Raw genomic sequence first — 20443 nt, 5'->3', positions numbered from 1 at the left:
CCCCAATGAGATAACTAATGGATATCTTGTTCACCTAATCTGGACAAAGATCCTCTGACCATGGGCTTCTATTCTAAACCCAGCTTTTATGGGTATCTATTCCGTAAGCCTTTTGTCAATGTAAACCTATTCCGTAAGCATTAGAAAAACCTTTCCTTTTCTTTTTTTTCCTTTTCTTTTCTTTTCTTTTCTTTTCTTTTCTTTCTAACCCCAAAGGATGGCTCAATTGGCAGAAGACTAATGTTTTCACATAAGAGATCAGAGTTTGAAACTCTTCCAGGCCAGGCAAGAAGCCCCTTCTATATTAGTTATATAAAAAATTCCTCAGAAGATGTAGTTGTGGTGCGTGTAAGCTGGCCTGATGAACTTTAGACCAAAAAAAAAACCCAACCTTTTCTTTCTCTGGACATTCAAATTTACCAACAAAAAAATATGGGGCATTGAAATGGTCATGGTCCGTGTTCTCTCCGTACAAAATAGAACCGGTGGCGATCGTCTTTTGTACCTAAAAGCAAAGAAACAGCCAAGCTAAGGAAAGCAACTCAACTTAGGGTTGGTCTGCATAAGTCAATGGCCTTTTATGAGTTCACCCAACTCTTCTGTAGATAAATTTTAGACGTCATGACTCATGCGTGGACGATAAGCTCAAAAATTAAAGCATTCAAATTAACTAGCTGGTAAGTGGTAACACAATGGATATTAATCGTTCAACAATTTGTGGCCTATATAAGGAGACCAACTCCTCCATTCTTGAATCATCTGATCTCCATTTAGAGTAACAAGGAACCATAATCCGATTCTTACTTGTTTGAGTTTTGGATCGATAATATGGATAAGCTTTTCGTTATTGTGAGCCTTTCTCTTCTTGCATTTGTTTCTTGGGTGGCTAATGGTGACACCGCATCATCATCTTCCTGTAGCCAAACACCGTACCCTCAAATTTGCAATTCCTTCGTTGCCTCTAATCCTCTTGTCACTTCAAAAAGTTTCCGCGATGTAGCCCTCACGATCACTAAGAACCAAGCTCAACTAGCCTACAATCACATCTCCGCTATGGACTTGAGTTCTTTCGATGAGCCAGCAAAGGCAGCATGGGCTGATTGTGCAGAGCTCTACAACGACACGGTTAGCCAGCTTGATCGTGTATTGTTGTCTAACAATTGGGAAGATACTCAGACATGGCTTAGTGCAGCAGTTGCCAATCACCAAGCATGCCAAACTGGGTTTATGGAGCTCAACTCAGCTTCATTCATGTCTTCCATGCCTTCAATGTTGGGTGACTTCTCAAAGTTGCTTAGTAATTCTCTGGCAGTAAACAAGCAGGCAGCTTCAATACTCTCTGGAAAACCAGGTGGTGCCAGACGCTTGCTCTCTGACGGATTCCCTTCATGGGTTTCTGCTGCTGATAGAAAGCTTCTCCAGTCAACAACAGCAGCTTCCCAAGCTAATGTAGTGGTAGCCGCTGATGGGTCTGGTAATTATAGGACCATCTCTGAAGCTCTGGTTGCTTCGTCCAAGCTAACGAGTGGGACTTCAAGATTTGTTATTTATGTAAAGAAGGGCACTTACCAAGAGAACGTTGAGATTAATAAATCTATGAAGAATATAATGCTAATAGGAGATGGGATTGGTGCTACCATTGTTACTGGCAGTAAAAACGTCCAAGATGGTTCCACAACTTTCAGATCTGCCACGGTTGGTAAGCATTCTTTCTTGATGCTTCAAGTTAATCACCAAGACACTATTGGTTGTCGTTTTTTAAGCGCTCTAGTATCTATCCCTAGGCTTGACTCCGCCGTAAAAAATATTTTTAGGGTTTAAGTTTTAAGCACAATGTTGTTTAAAGCATGTATCTAGCTTGGAATACTCAAATCGTGGCTTCCAGCTATTATTTGTAAACAACAATAAGTTCTATATTAATTAGACTTTCCTAAAGATTCATTACACGATTGGATCGTAACCAGCACCCGTTCTAGAACATAAGTTAGGTATAACTCAATTACCTCAGCAAATATTACTATTTACTTATATATATTACTTATACATATGTGGTATTTTCTTCTCCTCAGCTGCAGTTGGCGACGGCTTCATCGCAAAGGCCATGACCTTCCAAAACACAGCAGGGCCTCAGAAGCATCAAGCAGTTGCATTTCGTTCAGGTTCAGACCAGTCAGTTTTCTATCAGTGTAGCTTCCAAGGATACCAAGACACCCTGTATGTCCACTCCCAACGCCAGTTCTACCGCAACTGCGACATCTATGGCACCGTAGACTTTATTTTTGGAGATGCTGCCGTCGTGCTCCAAAACTGCAACATCTATGTGAGAAAATCCATGAGCAATCAGAACACCGTGACTGCTCAAGGGCGGTCAGATCCGAACGAGAACACCGGAATTTCGATCCATAATTGCAAGATTACAGCTGCTTCAGACTTGAAAGCAGTACAGAGTTCATATAAGACATACCTGGGGCGGCCATGGAAGGAATACTCAAGGACTGTTGTCATGAACACTTATCTTGATAGCTTGATCGATCCTGCGGGCTGGCTCGAATGGAGTGGCAATTTTGCTTTGAACACTCTTTACTATGGAGAGTATGGGAATACTGGTTCAGGGTCCAGCACAAGTGGTCGAGTAACGTGGAAGGGCTATCGTATCATGAGCACCACAGACGCCCAGAAGTTCACAGTGGCAAACTTCCTCGGTGGTGGTTCTTGGATAGGAGCCGCCGGAGTCCCATACACTTCCGGACTGTGAGCCTGTGAAACCGGCTAGCCGTTAGCACTTGGATGGGCAACATCTTAATTGTTTGATTTACAATATTTGATTTTATTTTATAATTTTCAAGGGTGTTGACATGTGTAGTAATTTCTCTTCATACGTACAAAGATGGTCTACCTGTGTGCACATAAGCTGATTCCTCAGTTCCAAAATAGTTTACTTGTATTGAATTGTTATATGATTTTCATAACATTAGGCATAAAGATAGTTGGTTTGTTCATAACTTAGTTTTTTTCTCTATTTTGTTAAAAAAAAAAAAAAAAAACAAATTAAATCCACGAAGCACTCGCAATTGTTCGATATGTTGTATATAGAATATAACAGCCTAAATTTAAAATAATAATAATATTATTAAATTATTATAGATAATATTGATTATGTTATAAAATAAAGAGAAAATATAGAATACAAAGAAGAAAGACAAGATTGAACTCATCTATTCAGTTGAGTGCATTACATATTTATAGTAAAATGAACATCTACTCTGATATGGAAATATCATAGTCTACAAAGAAATACAATATATGATTCTTATACACAATAAGATATTCTTGATATGGAAAGATAGATTGTCACCTAAGATAGAAGGTGCATAGAATGGAAATATTGACTACCAACATTATGTGTTGAGATCACTGTAATCTTCAATTAAGATGGGAATGTGAATCACCAAGATTGTATGATGAGATGGTTGAGATCTTCAATTGGAAGTATTGTCTATTGAAGGGTGATGGATATCTACAATCAATATTATTTATAACAGATTATGAATATTTATAATTTTCAAAGAGCTAGATAATACTAAAATGTGTAACTTCTAATTAAAGATTGAACTAACCTCAACATGCAATATTGACAATTTACATTTTATATTAAACTGAAGGTCACAGCAACAATCTATCCTTCAATCAATATTAACTCGACTCATAATATTAGTAATCATTATTTTTATTCTATGTACCTATCATGAGCAATAATCTATCATTCCATATCAAGAGCATCTTATTGTGTAAGAATCATATATTGTATTTTTTTGTAGACTTTAATATTTTCATGTTATAAAATATTCTATAATATCTTTACTTCCACTATAAATAAATTATACACACAACACAATGAGATGGAGAGATTACTTTCATCTTGTCCTAATTTTTTTATATATCTTTACTATATTTCTTCTAGATATCCTTTAATTTTATAACATAAATAATACTACACAAACTACTAATAAAGGGGTTTTGTCACTAGACAAGATTACATGTTTTTCATACCATTAATTTGGAATCCTCTCTGACCGACATTCTTCTTCAAAATGTGTGTAAAATATTATTCTAACAAATAATAATTATATAGAATAGGTTATGTGCAGTTCCATTAACTGGAGGACAAATATTTTTCAAATTTTGTTGTAAAAAAAATCATCCAAAAAGGAAGGAACTGAAGAAATCATAACCTATTTTAATCAAGTATTTAGGAATCAAAGAGAGGACATAGGCCGAAAACTCTTACTCCCATCAAAATAGGCAGTCCAAATTACAAAATTGGCAATTGAGTTACAGTTTCTAAAAGAAAAAGGAAAATTAATCTCCACTAGAGGAGTCATCAGAGCTAATATATCCTAAATAGGGTTATCAGTTTCAATGGAAGGATAAGAACTTGGATCCTGATATGAATCGACAACCAACCTGAAGGAAGAGTATTAATGATCGAAAACATAGAATTAGGAGTTGATAAATTAGACATTTAAATTGGGAATGCTTACTCAATAATCTAGTTCTTGAGATTTGATTTTGCCAAAAAAAAAAAAAAAAACCTAAGTTTGGACTAACGATCTTTTGAGCTAATGTCGTTATATATCTCAATTTAAAATTGTTACTGACACTTAACCATTTGATAGTCGCTCAAACCATTTAAAATCCCGTTATTGTCACTTTAATGGTTCCTACAATTGAAAGCAATAGATACTTGTAAGATGATGACCTAAATTGCGACTGACACTTAAGCAATTAATAATCGCTCATACTGTTGAAAGCAAAAGATACTTGTAAGACAACCTAAATTGAACCAACTAAACCAGAGAGAATTGGAAGATTGGGTCAAATATTGCACTCTCTAGCTTTATCTAGTGATCGATGAGAAAATTCAACATTTCAATTCAAACCCTATAAAAGTGTGTGCATCTATGGAAGTAGAATCAAAATGGTATAAGGATTCAAATAGAAGAATCTGAAACATTTTCCACATAATTGAAAGCTGTCTACCACCTGATAACTAATGGTCCACACTTTCAAAGTTGGTCATAATTTAAGGCTTCATATATAATAGTGGCAAGAAATTTGATCTAAGTGCAACGATAAGGCTGCTATACCTTGATCAAATTATCAATAAGTTGAATATTAAGAGATTATTTCTCATAAAGCCGTGGTTAGATCAATTCAAGGCTCCTTGTTTTCTTTACTAGGATTTAGGCTCTTTTTCGTATCTATTCTCATTCTCATTTATTGAAATTTTTTATTATTTTATAGTATTTGGCATTAATTTTTAGTTTAATTTTTTGGCTAAAGTGTAGCTGAATGGACATGTGAATAGGTTAGCTGAACCGCTCTAAATATTCACCATTAAATTTGTTAAACTAAATCTAAATCGTCCAATAAAATTTCACAGGCACCTGCTTTTCTCTCGTCTCACTCGCAAACCCTCTCAATGTTTCTCACAACAATGATAGCTGCTCTCCTACTTGGGTTCTCAACTATCTCTATTAAGTTATCTCTCCATTGTCACGCATCTCATTCTTCTCAAGAGAATTCTTTAGGTATTTCTCTGTTCTCTTCCTTCTTCTTTTTTCCGTTTCTGATTTTTTATGAAAGAGTTTTCAGTGAAACCAATAAAAAAGAGGAAGAAATAGAGAAGGAATAGACGAAGAAGAGAGAGATGTTATGCTAACCGCCAGCCTGTCAAGATAATCCACCATTGTTTTATTGTTTTCTTTTTGAAAATTTAAACGGTGATTAGAAGGTTAACTTATTAACTATTTTCAGATAGAATTTCATTCTCCTCATATATGCGGTTCACTAAAAATTTTAAAATTAAGATGAGGGTCAAATGGTCAATACACATTCATTTATGAAAAAACCCTTTCTTCCTCTACCGTTTCAGTCCAAAATCCTCAGATTTCTTATCATCACTCTACGTCTCTGTTCATGGCTGTTGTTGCTTGAATCTTCTCAAGATCTGCAGGGATTTGTGCAAGGTATGCTCCTCGCAAGATCTAGTTGAACCGGTCTTGCCTTTGTTGAGCTTCTACAAATTGATCCGTCTGGGCATTGTTGGAAGCCCTAATTTCAGCAGTTATGTTAGATTCAATTTGATGCAGGCGATCATTGTGGATGTGCTTTTGGTGCTTCCTTGTTGATCCAAAAGATAATCAATCCTGGTAATGGGTTTTGATTTCTGGCAATGGATACTAATGTGATCTTTGTGTTCATTGTTGTTGCTTCTTATATATAGCATTGGGTTTTGTATTCTGGTTAACACTCATTCCTTGTTGTTTGTGCTGAAGCTGCAGAAAGATAGCTTTGAGAATGATGTGATCTCCAGAATTGAATGTGTAGTTTTTTCTTTCGGATCCCTATTCAACTCATTTGGTGTCTGAAGAACATCCCCTCTATTTTGTTATTTGTGATTTGAAATCCTGAAATGGAACATAGAAGCTTGAAAAACGAATGGCTTCACACAATACAGTCTATCTATTTTCCTTTTTTCTTTTGTCTATTTTATGTTCCCAATTCAGTGACTCATGTGAGCTAATGGAAGAGTGTTTCTAGACAACTGAAAATGGTACCCATTGAAGTAAATTCTAAGTTTTGATGGGTTCCATGTAAGTATCTAGCATGAATTTCCAAGAAAATGTTTGCAGATTTCAAAAATTTTGAACTGGCTGAGAACAATATGTTGTGGATTCAAAGATTGTCAAACCGCTTAGAATTGGGAAAGGAAATCACCAAAAGGTTTAAGATTTATTAAATCACAGGAATTGGCTTCTGTTATCTCCTATTTCTATTAGGTTTTTCTAACAATTTTTCATTTTGACATGCCAAACTTATTTTTCATTCCATAATTTATTTTTGATAAAAGTCACCAAACTATTTTTGGTTCTTGCCAACAATGAATTCTTATACTTATTCTTTTAAATGCATGTAAGAGAGAATGAGAATTGATACCAAAAAGAACCTTAGTGTATAAATTTGACAGTATTTGAAAATTTTCACCAGAAAAGGTTTTTGTTTTCTTTACTGAGACTTGGTATATAAAATCTTACAGGATTTGAGAATTTTTCGTCATAAAAGGTTGATAAAATTGTATCGAGATTTCCCTCATCACCTCCCTGCCATTTAGGAAATTTTTTATCCAAAAAGAATTGTTTCGAATTTACTACACTAAGAAGCTCTTATCCATTGACTGCAACCACGGATTTGGCATCTTAGTTTGGAATCTTCTGTGTAACTAATTTGTAAAGAAATTAAAGAAAGATGATGAAGATGAGATCATCACTTTTCTTCTTTTCGGTAGAATCTTTCAGTTCATCTTTGCTTGCATCGAGTTTGTTTACTTACCTCGTGTATGTTTTGTCATGAAAGCGATAGTCTTTGGAATTTGCCACAAGAAGTAGATTGGAATACCAACGACTGGGTTAGAAATCAACATTCAATTGCGTAACTAGAAGGTGGTGTTTTTAATAGCCATTAATTTTGTCAAACATGGTTATGATTTTTGACCAGAGAACATCAAAAAAACCCTACTTTTGTTCTTTCTTGATTGCATGGTTCATGCATGCATGATGCTTACTGCTTAGGTCTTACGTGAAAAGCAAATCTAAAAAGGAATTCTCGGCCAACAGATACGTCTACGGGCATTAATTAACATTCCTTACAATTTTGAAGATTTTGGCTGCGCCCCCAGATCTATCAAACGTGTGACAGCTGCAGAATAATCCAAAACCTAACACTTTTGATTTTGACCAAACGGCTTGGAAACCATCAGATCAAAGAGTTCTTTTTTTTAATTAAACCTCCAAAAAGAATAATCTAAAACCTAACACTTTAGATTAACTTCTCATCATCAAATAAATGCACATGGCGCAGTCACAAATCATCTTCCAGAATAGAACCAAAAAGTTCGGCCATTTAAGTCACCATAAAACCTAAAAGGTTCTAATTAGGAAACAAATTAAAGAAAGAGAACAACCTGTTCAGGATGGCTGCCGGCCAAAGTCGATGGCTTCTCAAAATCTTTAAAACGTGTTATTCAACTTATTCAGGCTTGCATCAACATTTGATGGCTACTCGTTCAACTATTAAGTCCCTATATAAAGAAACCAACTCTTTCATTCTTGGATCATCACCATTTGTTGAAACAAGCAAGTAAAATTCTCCAATAGTACTTGTTTAAGTTTTGGGTCACGATGGATAAGCGTTTCATTAGAGTTCTGAGTCTTTCTCTTCTTGCATTTGTTTCTTGGGTGGCTAATGGTGTCACCGCATCATCATCTTCTTGTAGCCAAACACCATACCCTCAAATCTGCAATTCCTTCGTTACTTCTAATCCTTTAGTCACCTCAAAAAGTTTCCGTGATGTAGCCCTCACGGTCACAAAGAACCAAGCTCAACTAGCCTACAATCACATTTCAGCTATGGACTTGAGCTCCTTCGACGAGCCAGCAAAGACAGCATGGGCTGATTGTTCAGAGCTCTACAACGACACGGTTAGCCAGCTTAATCGTGTACTTCTGTCTAACAGTTGGGAAGATACTCAAACATGGCTTAGTGCAGCAGTTGCCAATCACCAGACATGCCAAACTGGTTTTATGGAGGTCAACTCAGCTTCATTCATGTCCTCCTTACCTTCAATGTTGGGTGACTTCTCAAAGTTGCTCAGTAATTCTCTGGCGGTAAACAAGCAGTCAGCTTCAATGCTCTCAGGTAAACCAGGTGGTGCCAGACGCTTGCTCTCTGATGGATTCCCTTCATGGGTTTCTGCAGTTGACAGAAAGCTTCTCCAGTCAACAACAACAGCTTCACAAGCTAATACAGTGGTGGCTGCTGATGGGTCTGGTAATTACAAGACTATCTCTGAAGCTTTGGCTGCTTCGTCCAAGCTAAGGAGTGGGACTTCAAGATTTGTTATTTATGTGAAGAAGGGCACTTACAAAGAGAACGTTGAGATTAAAAAATCCATGAAAAATATAATGCTAATAGGAGATGGGATTGGTGCTACCATCGTTACTGGAAGTAAGAACGTCCAAGATGGTTCCACAACTTTCAGATCCGCTACCGTTGGTAAGCGTTTTTTCTCTCTCTTTCCAGGAGTATCTATCCTTAGACTCGACTGCATGATGAGGTAATATTACTATTACTTAAGTGTGCTATTTTCTTCTCCTCAGCTGCAGTTGGGGACGGCTTCATCGCCAAGGCCATGACCTTCCAAAACACAGCAGGACCACAGAAGCACCAAGCAGTTGCATTCCGTTCAGGCTCAGACCAGTCAGTTTTCTATCAGTGTAGCTTCCAAGGATACCAAGACACCCTGTATGTCCACTCCCAACGCCAGTTCTACCGCAACTGCGACATCTATGGAACCGTAGACTTTATTTTCGGAGATGCTGCCGTCGTGTTCCAAAACTGCAACATCTATGTGAGAAAACCCATGAGCAACCAGAAGAACACCGTGACTGCTCAAGGGAGGTCAGACCCGAACGAGAACACCGGAATTTCAATCCATAATTGCAAAATCACGGCTGCTTCAGACTTGAAAGCTGTACAGGGTTCCTTTAAGACTTACTTGGGGCGGCCGTGGAAGGAATACTCAAGGACTGTTGTCATGAAGACTTATCTTGATAGCTTGATCGACCCTGCGGGCTGGCTCGAATGGAGTGGCAATTTTGCCCTAAACACTCTTTACTATGGAGAGTATGCGAATACTGGTTCTGGGTCGAGCACAAGTGGTCGAGTAACGTGGAAGGGCTATCATATCATGAGCACCACAGACGCCCAGAAGTTCACAGTGGCAAACTTCCTCGGTGGTGGTTCTTGGATAGGAGCCGCCGGAGTCCCATACACTTCTGGGCTCTAAGCCTATAACTCGAGCGACCACAAAACACTTAACCCTTCAAAATGGGCTAATTAATTCGAAATTATTTGATTTTTTTTCATGTGTTTTATTTATTACAAGAGTGTTTTTTTTATTTTTAAAGAGTGCTGACATATTGAATTGTAATTGTCATATGGTTTGTATATTCCAATTCTTACTGTGATAGCAAAGCTAATAAAGATTCCTTTGTTTATTTTTATTTTTTTTAATTGGATATTAGTTGGCATTTGTAACTGTTGAAGTGTTCATAGGAAATAATGGCTTAAAAAAATTTGTCCAATTAGTAATACGTTTATTTTCTTGAAAAAAAAGGTAGCAAGTAAATAAATTCTACTATTAAATTTATTGAATTAAATTTGAATCACTTATGATGGGTGACCCAAATTTAATCCTACTAAATTTAATGGTAGGACTTCTAGGAGCGTTCATACAAACAATTCACAAGACCATTCAACCACCACCTTCCCAAAAAGAATAAATACTAATATATTGGTTCATTCTACTCTGCGAAAAAAATGGCGTATTTCTTTTCAAATCATGCATGAATGTACAATTCTCTAATTTTGTCACATATCCTAAACAATAACTCTTTAAAAGGATAATTTCCATTTGGACCCCCTAAAGTTTGCATCAGGGATGATAGTGGCAAGGGGATAGGTAATTGGTATCTCTACTTTTGGAAAAAAGTCGAATAACCTTCTCACAATTCGATTCAACCAAAACATGGTCCAGCCCAAACGATATAGCCCTAAGGAGTCCAAACTGAAGTCTCGAGGAGTTCAAACCGAATAGCCAAGGCTTCACCCTCCTCCGCTGAACGAAAGCCCAGACCCACATATTTTGCCACAATTGGCTCACCATCGAAGTCTCTAATAACAAAACAAACCCCACTTTTGCTCAAGTCCAATGACAATGCAGCATCACAATTTACTTTCACCACCCCTCTTTGAGGAAGACTCCAAGATTTGTTGCGGTTCACACAGGCAATGACTTCCTTTCTGACCAACATGGGGCACGGTACTACCCCAAGAAATCCTTCATCGCCCTTCGAGCTTGTAGTGCCACGTCCATAGGGTTCCATGTATTTCCTCCCCAGACTCGATCGTTTCTGGCTCACCACAGATACCAAGTCATTAATTAGATAAAGCATTGAACCTCCTTCTGCTCCCTCTCACCCATGGGAGGAAGTAGCTTCCACTCAATAATCCACTCCACCATAGTCATCTCTCTTTCACTATCGAATCTGAATCCCATTGTTGTCCCAAACCAAGCTGCTTTTGCAAACTCACAGGAGAAGAGAATGTGTTCTGCAGTTTCTATACACCCCCACACAGATAGTCGACCTTCATGCCCCTTTTGTAACAATTTTCCCCTGCTGCCATGGCCTAAAGAAACAAGGACTTAAAAAAATTTGTCCAATTACTAATATATGGGTTCCTCCTACTATATGGAGAAATGGCATATTGCTTTCCAAAACATGCATAAACCGATAAACGTATTCATCCCCAAAAAAAATCCTTTAATTTTATCCACATATCCTAAACAACATTTTGCATCTTCAGAATTTCATAAGTCCAGGATCTACAAACACTTTTGGGATGCCTCATACTTATATCTTCTCCTTTGAGACTACGAGCAGTGGAACAGCTGGGTAGCTTGTGTTTATGGTAATGAGATGCTAGGTTCCGTCCTTGGGAGTACTTGTGCTCTGCTTGGTTAATATAAATCCTATTAGCCCCCTTTGCCTTCAAAATGTTGGACCGAAACACTGTGAATCATAATCCTAATGCGAAGATCATGCAATCCACACAAAAGAAAGAAAATGATAGAACACGAGAGCTTTCATGACAGAGTTTGATCTCGAATAGACTTGCATCCCACGGGCTCAGCTTGAAGCCCAATTATACTATTGGAATCCCTGTAACTTACAAGAAAGAAAGAAAATAACAAGTACAAAGAATGACACTCACATCAGAGCACCTAAAACTGCACTCTGACTACAAAATTACAGCCCAAAACACCCCTGAATCACATGCAGCAGAGAAGAGAAGAAAAGAGAAGAGAGACGAAGAACCCTAACCCAAAGATCAAAGAGAATGGAAATACCTAAAATGACCATGGCAAAAAACATAAAGACAAAGTAAAGGCACTGGTTCAAAATTAGTGCGAACCAAGAGCTCAATGGGTTCAATTCAAAATAAATCCCTGGAAATTACATATTACTCCTCACACTAGTAAAAAACAAATATTGCAGATATGTATGTGATCATACTTTCAAACTTTTGACATGAAAGGCAGTATAGCTGGTGGTTTGTTTCAAGCAGATTTAGCAAGTATTCTCACAAATTACAGCATTTTCTTGCGTGTTAAACTAACTTTGAAGCTGAAATGGAGGCCCTTGTACATGGCCTAGAATGGGCGAAACGTTTGGATATTTAGCATTTGTGAATTGAATGTGACTTTGTGGCAGTAATCGTTCTCTTACAGTGACGGAAAATTCCTCGGTTTCTTCTACAAGGCTAGATGTTTGATTTCTTATGTAGAGAAGGTGGAATGAAAAATCTCGCACTATTACAAGGAGACTAATATGGCTGCTGGTTTCTTGGCAAAGATAGCAGCTAGGTTAGGTAGTTCATCTGATGATATAGCTTGGACAACGTTGATCTTAAGGGAGCATGAGCTCACATCCAAGATTTAGATTCTAATGTTCTTTGTGAGCACCTTGCTATGATCAAGAACCAGTGAGCTTGGGTGTAAAGGGGACAACTGAAATCACAGGATTGAACGAAGGCTTCTTATAATCTGAACTAAATTCACGCTTATTAATAAAAATGACATTTTTAGCAACAAAAAAGAAAAAAGAAAGATATCATCTATTATTAAGAACACACTCCTGCATTATGGACGACGGCGTACAGAACCTTTTGACTTGGTACAATGTTGAATTTGCTTAGGTGACCAAAGTGGCCACTAGTTTTCGTACAAGAAACTATGTCTCCATAAAGCGATTGTAAGAGACAAATATTCGGCCTCATTTTATCTTCTTCACTAGAATTCAATTTAGTAGAACAGAACGAAAAAAACTTCATGTCAAACATGATGTCTTTGAGTATAAAATCTTTGCTTGAAAAACCTTTCTAAAAAACTTTTGCCTTTGAAATAATTATTTTAAGTAGCTTTGGAAGTTTTTTTCCGGTGGATGACTGCAATGGAGTAGGGCCATGTTATAAGTTTGAAAATTTTTGTATGTCGCAAAGAAATTGAAGAGATACTACTAACTGGTTGGTTAGCAGTAATCAACATTTTTCAATGAAAATATCACACATTCTCCTCATTACATTTCACCATTCTTACATGCACACAAAAAGAAGAAAAGAAACTACAGTAAGATCATGAAGAAGATGTGAATCATCTAGGGCGGAGCTATCCCAGGGCCAGGGGACCATGCATCCATGCTCTCCCCTCCCCCCGGGCCCTCTTACCTTGTGTGAAAATAAATATTTATTTTAAATTAATATTTGATAAGTTCGTTTCAAATATTAATGATAGAAAATTTTATAATTTATTATTTAGATCCTGACAATGTTTTTCTTACCAGACATGCTTGATGGTGCTGACTTAGGTAGCTAAATATGCTTAGTTGTATTTTTTTTTTTTTCTTTTTTTCTTTTATGAATTAAAGAAAAAGTAAAGAATACTGAAAGTATTTACAATTTGGAATAGCAGACAGAGTCCCAGTAACCTCTTTATCCTCCAAAATTACAAATGAAGAGAGACACTGATATAACTCACTTTTTTTTTTGTGTAGAAGCTGACAACTATTTTACATGACACAAAATGGCAGTAGAAAATTCCTGGGCTAAATGTTAAAAAAGGGGAGTTAAATACAGGGGCCAAGGCCTGAGTGTCGAGGAGGGAAGCAATATGAAGAGGTGGACCCTACTATGGCTGAAGCATTGGCTGTGAAAGAGAAAAAAAAAAGCATTCAAATGGGTCAAGTCTCTTAATTATTCACAGATCATAATCGAAGGGGATCGGTTCAACTCCAGTACTGTGAATTAAATGTGCACCATTGTGCTGCTAACTATCGAGATTGAAATCCCGATCGTCCGTCTCGCTTTCAACCACCTATGAGACGGACGGTCGAAATTTCGATCTAGACCGTTGGCAGTAGGTGTTGTGCATTAAATGCATAGCATTCAAGTCTCACTCGTGGGGAACAATGCAAGCATCATTCAGATGATTAAAACCTAAGAGCCTCTGTGGAAGCTAAAGATCATCATTCAAGTAATTCAATATCTGATTCCAGGCTTTGATCAAATCACTTTCAATTATGTACACAAAGAAGCAAACAATGTGACAGACCATTTAGCATCTCAAGCAGCCAAAGAGCAATCAAATTTCTTTTCTTCTCAAGTCCTCCCCCCATGTATCTGTTGGCCTTTATTGATAGAAAATTTTGCTTGTGCTTTCCCAAGAGCGTTTAAATCTAAATAAATTCTACCCAAAAAAAGGGTAAGAAAGCAATGTAAGATTGTAAGTTGCTCTTTGCAATTAAGCTGAACCCCCCTCCTTTACTCCAAGCCGCGTTGCTTGTATGAATCCCCAGGTCGAGAGGTTTGGGGTGGCCAAATATGGAGCTAGCGTATCCAAATCAAAATGGGCTCGATGGTTGTCTCAGGTTTGATGAACTCATGAACCTGTGTTGTGACACAGCAATTCCTACTCTTCCAAATGTAATAAAAGGAAATTGTTAAGACTGAGAAAACCCAATCCATCATGGGAATCTCCCAATCCCATTGAGAACGCAATACATAAGTCTAGAACTGAATCAAAAGAGAACCCGCCATGACTTGGCTCAACTTCTCATAAAATTAAATCGTGTGATAAGGTGTTCTCATCAAAGGTCTTTTAGCACTTTTTCCACTTGTTTCTGTGTTGCAATTTTTCAAAGATTTATAAGAAGAAAGCGCTCTATGTGTCTGGTTTGATATCTCTATGATGTTCTGGTATCTAATTAACTGTCATCGCTATGTTTTGTGGTCAAATCACGGGAAGAGATGGATTGAGAAGGGGAACTGAAAAATCCTTCTATCACCAAAAGAGATGTATCGAGTCGGGATCTGTAGGGATGCCTTCTTCTCTGAACTCTGAAGTCCGCAACACATATCAGAAGCTTGCTCTTCTTCTTTCTCTTCTCCTTCTGCGGCTCTGCAAACATATTGAATTTTTTTTTTTTTTTTTCATTTCTTTCTTGTTTTATGCTTTGAAGTTAAGAAATGGCGTCCAGATAAATGGACTAAAAATCCAACAGTTGCTAGAGAATTGAAGAAGCAATTTCAACGCACTTTTTTCTCCATACTTTGGTTTTCTCGCTCTACTTCACTTTCTTTGAGTCTCCACTGAGCAGTATCACACTCATCCAAGAACCAGGAAGCATATTTTGGTTAATCCATAACAATTTCTTGCGATATCGCCCGAATTTCGACAGCTTCAGCAATTTGACACCGATTTTTGGCGAGATATTTCCAATATCTTTGCCAAAACCTTGTCAATTTCGGTTGTGGTCCCCAAATATTATCATCACTAGCTGAAACGACCAAAATTTGGTGAATTTCAGTTACATGTTTCACCATGACATAAACACATGTGAATAAGTACAATTGGTTAAGGCTCTTTTTGGTATCAATTATCATTTTCAATTATGAGAATTTTTCAATATTTTAAATTGTTTGGCATCTATTATCAGTTTTGTTTTTATTTAAAATAATAGAAAAGCTTCCAAAATCCATAATAGACTTTTTGTCTATTATGGATTATGGTGAGAATTTCATTCTCTTCATTTTTACAAAAGTTTACTTAAAATTTATAGTTATGCTGAAAGTAAAATAGTCAATACACATTTTTTATTAAAAACTTATTTTTTTCACTTGTTCATTATCATTTTTTAACAATTTTTTATTTTGACATATCAAATTTATTTTTTATTCTATAATTTATTTTTAACAAAATTCACCAAATCATTTTTCATTCTTGACTAATAATGAATTCTGGTACTTATTTCTTTTAAATAGGCATAATAGAGAATGAGAATCGATAAAAAAACGGAGCCTAACTTGCCACACTTGTAATTGTTTTCATTTACTATCCAAAAAAATTTGTATTTAGTTTTACATGTGTTTATGTCCAACTAGTGTACACTTTTGGGCTTTAGGGTCATCTCACAAAACGAATTGGAAGCCCAATATGCTGGTGAGTTAGCAAGAATCGGCCCATTTGATGAACAAAGGAACCCCAGGTAGGCCGCCTACCATTTCGCTGTGTCTGCTTTTGTGCCCATAGAAAGAAGTTCTTCGTCGGCTCGCCATTAAACCGCTCTAGAAATTCTCCAACTTGGCTCCTTCGCGTTGCAGAGGCTTCGGAATTGAAGTGGAAAGGGGAAAAAATGGAAGCCATTATGAGCTGTCACCGCTGCTGCAACTCTTTTCCCGGCTCCGCCAGTACCTTCGCGCCAATCTTCAACCAGAACGAGACGAGCAAACGCCTTCTCTGTACGAATGGGTCTCAGGGAAGATGCTCCTTCTCTGGCCGTCGTCGGCGTCACTGGTGCCGTAGGGCAGGAGTTTCTCAGTGTTCTGTCCGACCGCGATTTCCCTTACAAGAGCATTCGAATGCTTGCCAGCAAACGTTCTGCTGGGAAACAAGTCATCTTTGATGACCAAACATACATTGTTGAAGAGCTAACCCCAGAGAGCTTCAATGGAATTGATATAGCTCTTTTTAGTGCTGGAGGTTCTATAAGTAAGCAGTTCGCACCCATTGCGGTGGAGCGTGGAACGATCGTTATTGATAACAGTTCGGCGTTTCGGATGGATGAGAAGGTGCCGCTTGTGATTCCGGAAGTGAATCCGGATGCCATGGCTCACATTGATCTTAAGTCTCCTAAGGGTGCTATCATTGCTAACCCTAATTGCTCTACCATTATATGTTTGATGGCCGCCACGCCCCTGCATCGCCACGCCAAGGTAAGCAACCAACTCTAAGTCGCATTTATAATTCGTGGTGCATTGTTCAATATTGACGCGTTTGAATTGTTAAATTCGCAATTGGGAATTCTTAAAATGTAGAGTATTATGTTACTGAAATAAATGCAGCGGAGTTCTAGTTCTTAGCTCTGTAAAAATATAAACTCCAACTTAGTAGATTTACTTGGCCTCATCATGCTAGGACAATACATGATATTTACACTGAAGGATGTTTTCTGAAACCTTGAAGGCAAATTAAACCCTCTTTGGGAAAGAAAAAAAAAAAATACATATATCAAAGATTGACCATGACTGGGAAAGAGATTTTTCATCAGGAAGATAAATGGCCATTAGATTGGAAAGTACTGAACTTTGGGGTTGAATAATCAAGCCCAAGCCGGAGATCTATTTGAACTGGTTGTAGGCAATGAATCTTTGACAATCCTTACCATAAGGGGATTAGGTTTTACTTCGATTGAACTGTTGGGATGTCTGCTTCTCTTGGCTAGATTGTAGTACCTAGTGTGTACTGGCTGTCTGCATCTGTTTGGAGCAAGCTTTAGCGCTCAGCCTTCAGTGCACAATGGATTTGGTGTCTTGCCATACTGTAAAGTTTGCATGACTTCAACCATTATGTTTTGTTTAATGAATACAAGATCAGATACCCATTGATATGCAAGGCTTATTCTTTTTCCTGTTCCATAACTGATAAATAGATCCAGCAGTTTGACTATCTTTAAAGTATTTCTGGCCTTTGAGACATTTATTTGAGTTTTTACCATCATCAACTATAAAAAAATCTTCTTCTTCTTCGTGGATGACCAACTAACTGGGTGGATAGTGGTCACATGTTTCAAATGACCTCGTGAACAATCCCAGCATACCCTTATGTTGCATTTGCACTTTCACTCTCAGGTAGTACGAATGGTTGTTAGCACATATCAGGCAGCTAGTGGTGCTGGTGCTGCTGCAATGGAAGAGCTTGTACAACAAACTCGTGAGGTTTTATTCTACTCCACTAAGCGCTTAATACTGGACTTCTTTTTTATTCCTTCTCTGTCGTTTTTCCATTTTTTTGGTCTAAATATTGATAACGTCAAATGCTGATCATTCTTACAAAATGAGAATTCTAATGTCTTTGATATAAGGTTCTGGAAGACAAACAGCCAACCTGTAACATTTTTAAGGAACAGGTATGTTTTTTTTTCAAACTTAGCAAGATTATTATTAAAGCACATTCCATATGATGTGGTTCACCGCTTAACACCTACAATTTATGCAGTATGCTTTTAATCTGTTCTCACACAATGCACCTGTTCTCTCCAATGGCTACAATGAGGAGGAAATGAAGTTAGTAAAAGAAACAAGAAAAATTTGGGTATGTATTAGCACTAAATGCTAGTATTTTCAGTTATTAAAGTCGCTCAACTTTCTTCTTTTCTTCCTTTGTTGGTCTACTCTAGGCCATAGGCCAACTAATTTATGTAAAATCCTTCCAAATTTAAATGCAGAATGACCCTAGTGTCAAGGTGACGGCTACATGTATACGAGTTCCTGTGATGCGTGCACATGCTGAGAGTGTTAATCTGCAGTTAGAAAAACCACTTGATGAGGTAAGACTGTTGAAATATTGATTAGACATAAAGTCACATAAGATGTTGATTCTCAGAGCAATACAGCTAAATGATGTTACTATATTTCTACTGCCATCCTATTGTGCATACCACTCAAAGTTGCTTAAGATATCAAATTTTTGACCACTTCTAACCCCCCCCCCCCAAAAAAAAAAAAAAAAATCTTTGACCACTGGTAGAGGAAGGATTACAACTTACAAGTAATTTCTGCTGGCATCTTCTTGACCTCAACATGGGTTCTAAATTTGTAATTTGGTATTTACTGGTATATTCACTGGATATGCATAGCTTAGGTCTTGTATCTAGTATGGCCTCAAACATAACTGATTGGAGGGCAAGAATCCATGTAGCTGACCCCATTTAGTTGGAAAAAGGCTTATTTTTGTAATGTTGTTGTATTCACTTCCTTATTGGACCTTGCTGATTCTATTCTATGGTCCCTTCTTGGCCAGAAATTATGTTCTGTTTCACTAACTATTTCGTACTTCAGTCTTTCCATCTGACTTCAAGCTGCTCAGCAAGTAACACACTGTGTTTGACAAACAGATGACCAACTTCCTTGCATTGTAAGCTATAGATGCGTTCAAGCAAATTGAAGCTTTGCTAATATGTTTCCTTATGAGAAGTAATTAAAAACAATCTTTGTCCAGGGTTAGTTATGATGTTGCCTTGACCAATGCATATCTTAAATTATGTCATTATTGGTTTTTGGCATCATGTTTTAGACTTTTAGTTTATTATGTATGCTTTTGTTTCCCTGGGTGTTATTTCACCTTCTGGACTTGCATTTTGATGCTTGAATTTGAAGCCATCTACCAAAGAATATCATATCATATCATATCGTGAAACTTCCATTGATCTCTCCCCACCTTGGTATATATTCTGATGTCACTGAACTCTGAAACCATTTTATTGTCATTTGTAGGACACAGCTAGGGATGTTTTGAAGAGAGCTGCTGGTGTAGTTGTTATTGACGAGCGAGCTTCCAATAATTTTCCCACCCCTTTGAAGGTGTCAAACAAAGATGACGTTGCAGTTGGCAGGATACGCCAGGATTTGTCTCAGAACGGAAATCATGGGTAAGACCGATCAAAGTCACAATTTTTCCTACATGTTTCCTTCCGTATAACCCTATATACTGAAAAAAGAAACCCCAAACAGGTTGGACATCTTCGTTTGTGGGGATCAAATACGCAAGGGAGCTGCTCTTAATGCGGTTCAGATCGCAGAGATGCTGCTGTAGTTAGGACATGGTTTTGGAAATGAATCCTCCTTTGAAGATGTTTCAGTTCAGATGTGAATACCCTAGGTGGCAAGATGAAGCAATTTTGGGAGATTTATGTTGTATTATCCTGAAGCAATTTTTGAGAGAATCAGCATTTTGTTGTACTTGTTTATCATTTATATTTTCAGGGCTGTAGTTAATAAATTATGAGCTGACTAAGTAGTGTCAAATGTATGGTCTGAAGATGACTGCTGTTGGAACGAATTTCCATTTTAAAGTGAATGCATCATGTATTTTTGTGCTTCATCTTATTTCCATAGGCTTATGTTTCTTTTTCTTGAACATGGAAGTTAACTTTACTGAATTTCTTTGGAAATTTTTCAATATCCTTGAAATCACTGTAAGCCATGCCATGTTCAAGAAATCACCATCTGATGTGAAACACTTAACATCCGTAACACAGCTGCTGGTAATTTCAAGGCATTTGCCAACCTTCAATTCATTCTTTAATATCTCAGATCCAATACGAGGAAATACCCAATCTGAACCTTGAATCAAATCTGTTACGATGACTCTACTTCTATTAAAAGAGGAAGGATATGACTCAACATTTATATTCCGCCCTGTGATTGA

The 20443-nt window shown here is 37.3% G+C and overlaps 3 protein-coding genes across 3 annotated transcripts; all 3 read left to right on the top strand.

Moving 5' to 3' along the window:
• Nucleotides 1–718: 718 nt before the first annotated feature.
• LOC149024795 (pectinesterase-like) lies at nucleotides 719–2967 on the top strand. Its single transcript, XM_089144990.1, has 2 exons — nucleotides 719–1699; nucleotides 2070–2967. Exons 1-2 carry the CDS (start codon nucleotides 829–831, stop codon nucleotides 2753–2755), a joined length of 1557 nt encoding a protein of 518 aa, XP_089001116.1. The 5' UTR covers nucleotides 719–828; the 3' UTR covers nucleotides 2756–2967.
• A 5224-nt stretch (nucleotides 2968–8191) lies between these two features.
• Nucleotides 8192–10021, top strand: LOC149024794 (pectinesterase-like). The gene is made up of 2 exons (XM_089144988.1): nucleotides 8192–9114; nucleotides 9219–10021. Exons 1-2 carry the CDS (start codon nucleotides 8241–8243, stop codon nucleotides 9905–9907), a joined length of 1563 nt encoding a protein of 520 aa, XP_089001114.1. The 5' UTR covers nucleotides 8192–8240; the 3' UTR covers nucleotides 9908–10021.
• Nucleotides 10022–16212: 6191 nt separating this feature from the next.
• Nucleotides 16213–20212, top strand: LOC149024793 (semialdehyde dehydrogenase family protein). Its single transcript, XM_089144991.1, has 7 exons — nucleotides 16213–16950; nucleotides 17866–17952; nucleotides 18099–18143; nucleotides 18233–18328; nucleotides 18462–18563; nucleotides 19510–19664; nucleotides 19747–20212. The coding sequence occupies exons 1-7, from the start codon at nucleotides 16483–16485 to the stop codon at nucleotides 19826–19828; spliced, it is 1035 nt and encodes a 344-aa protein (XP_089001117.1). The 5' UTR covers nucleotides 16213–16482; the 3' UTR covers nucleotides 19829–20212.
• Nucleotides 20213–20443: the final 231 nt, after the last annotated feature.

Source organism: Hakea prostrata, chromosome 2, assembly GCF_041222555.1.
Source record: "Hakea prostrata isolate BN-2017 chromosome 2, UWA_Hpros_2, whole genome shotgun sequence".
NCBI lineage: Eukaryota > Viridiplantae > Streptophyta > Magnoliopsida > Proteales > Proteaceae > Hakea > Hakea prostrata.
The sequence above is the reverse complement of the archived record's forward strand: the minus strand, read 5'-3'. Positions and strand labels throughout refer to the sequence as shown.

Coding starts and splice junctions, on each gene's coding strand:
- LOC149024794 (XM_089144988.1), top strand. CDS start 8,241: ATGGATAAGCGTTTCATTAGAGTTCTGAGTCTTTCTCTTCTTGCATTT. Junction 9,115..9,218: donor TTTCAGATCCGCTACCGTTG/GTAAGCGTTTTT, acceptor TCTTCTCCTCAG/CTGCAGTTGGGGACGGCTTC.
- LOC149024795 (XM_089144990.1), top strand. CDS start 829: ATGGATAAGCTTTTCGTTATTGTGAGCCTTTCTCTTCTTGCATTTGTT. Junction 1,700..2,069: donor TTTCAGATCTGCCACGGTTG/GTAAGCATTCTT, acceptor TCTTCTCCTCAG/CTGCAGTTGGCGACGGCTTC.
- LOC149024793 (XM_089144991.1), top strand. CDS start 16,483: ATGGGTCTCAGGGAAGATGCTCCTTCTCTGGCCGTCGTCGGCGTCACT. Junction 16,951..17,865: donor CCCTGCATCGCCACGCCAAG/GTAAGCAACCAA, acceptor TTTCACTCTCAG/GTAGTACGAATGGTTGTTAG. Junction 19,665..19,746: donor TCTCAGAACGGAAATCATGG/GTAAGACCGATC, acceptor AACCCCAAACAG/GTTGGACATCTTCGTTTGTG.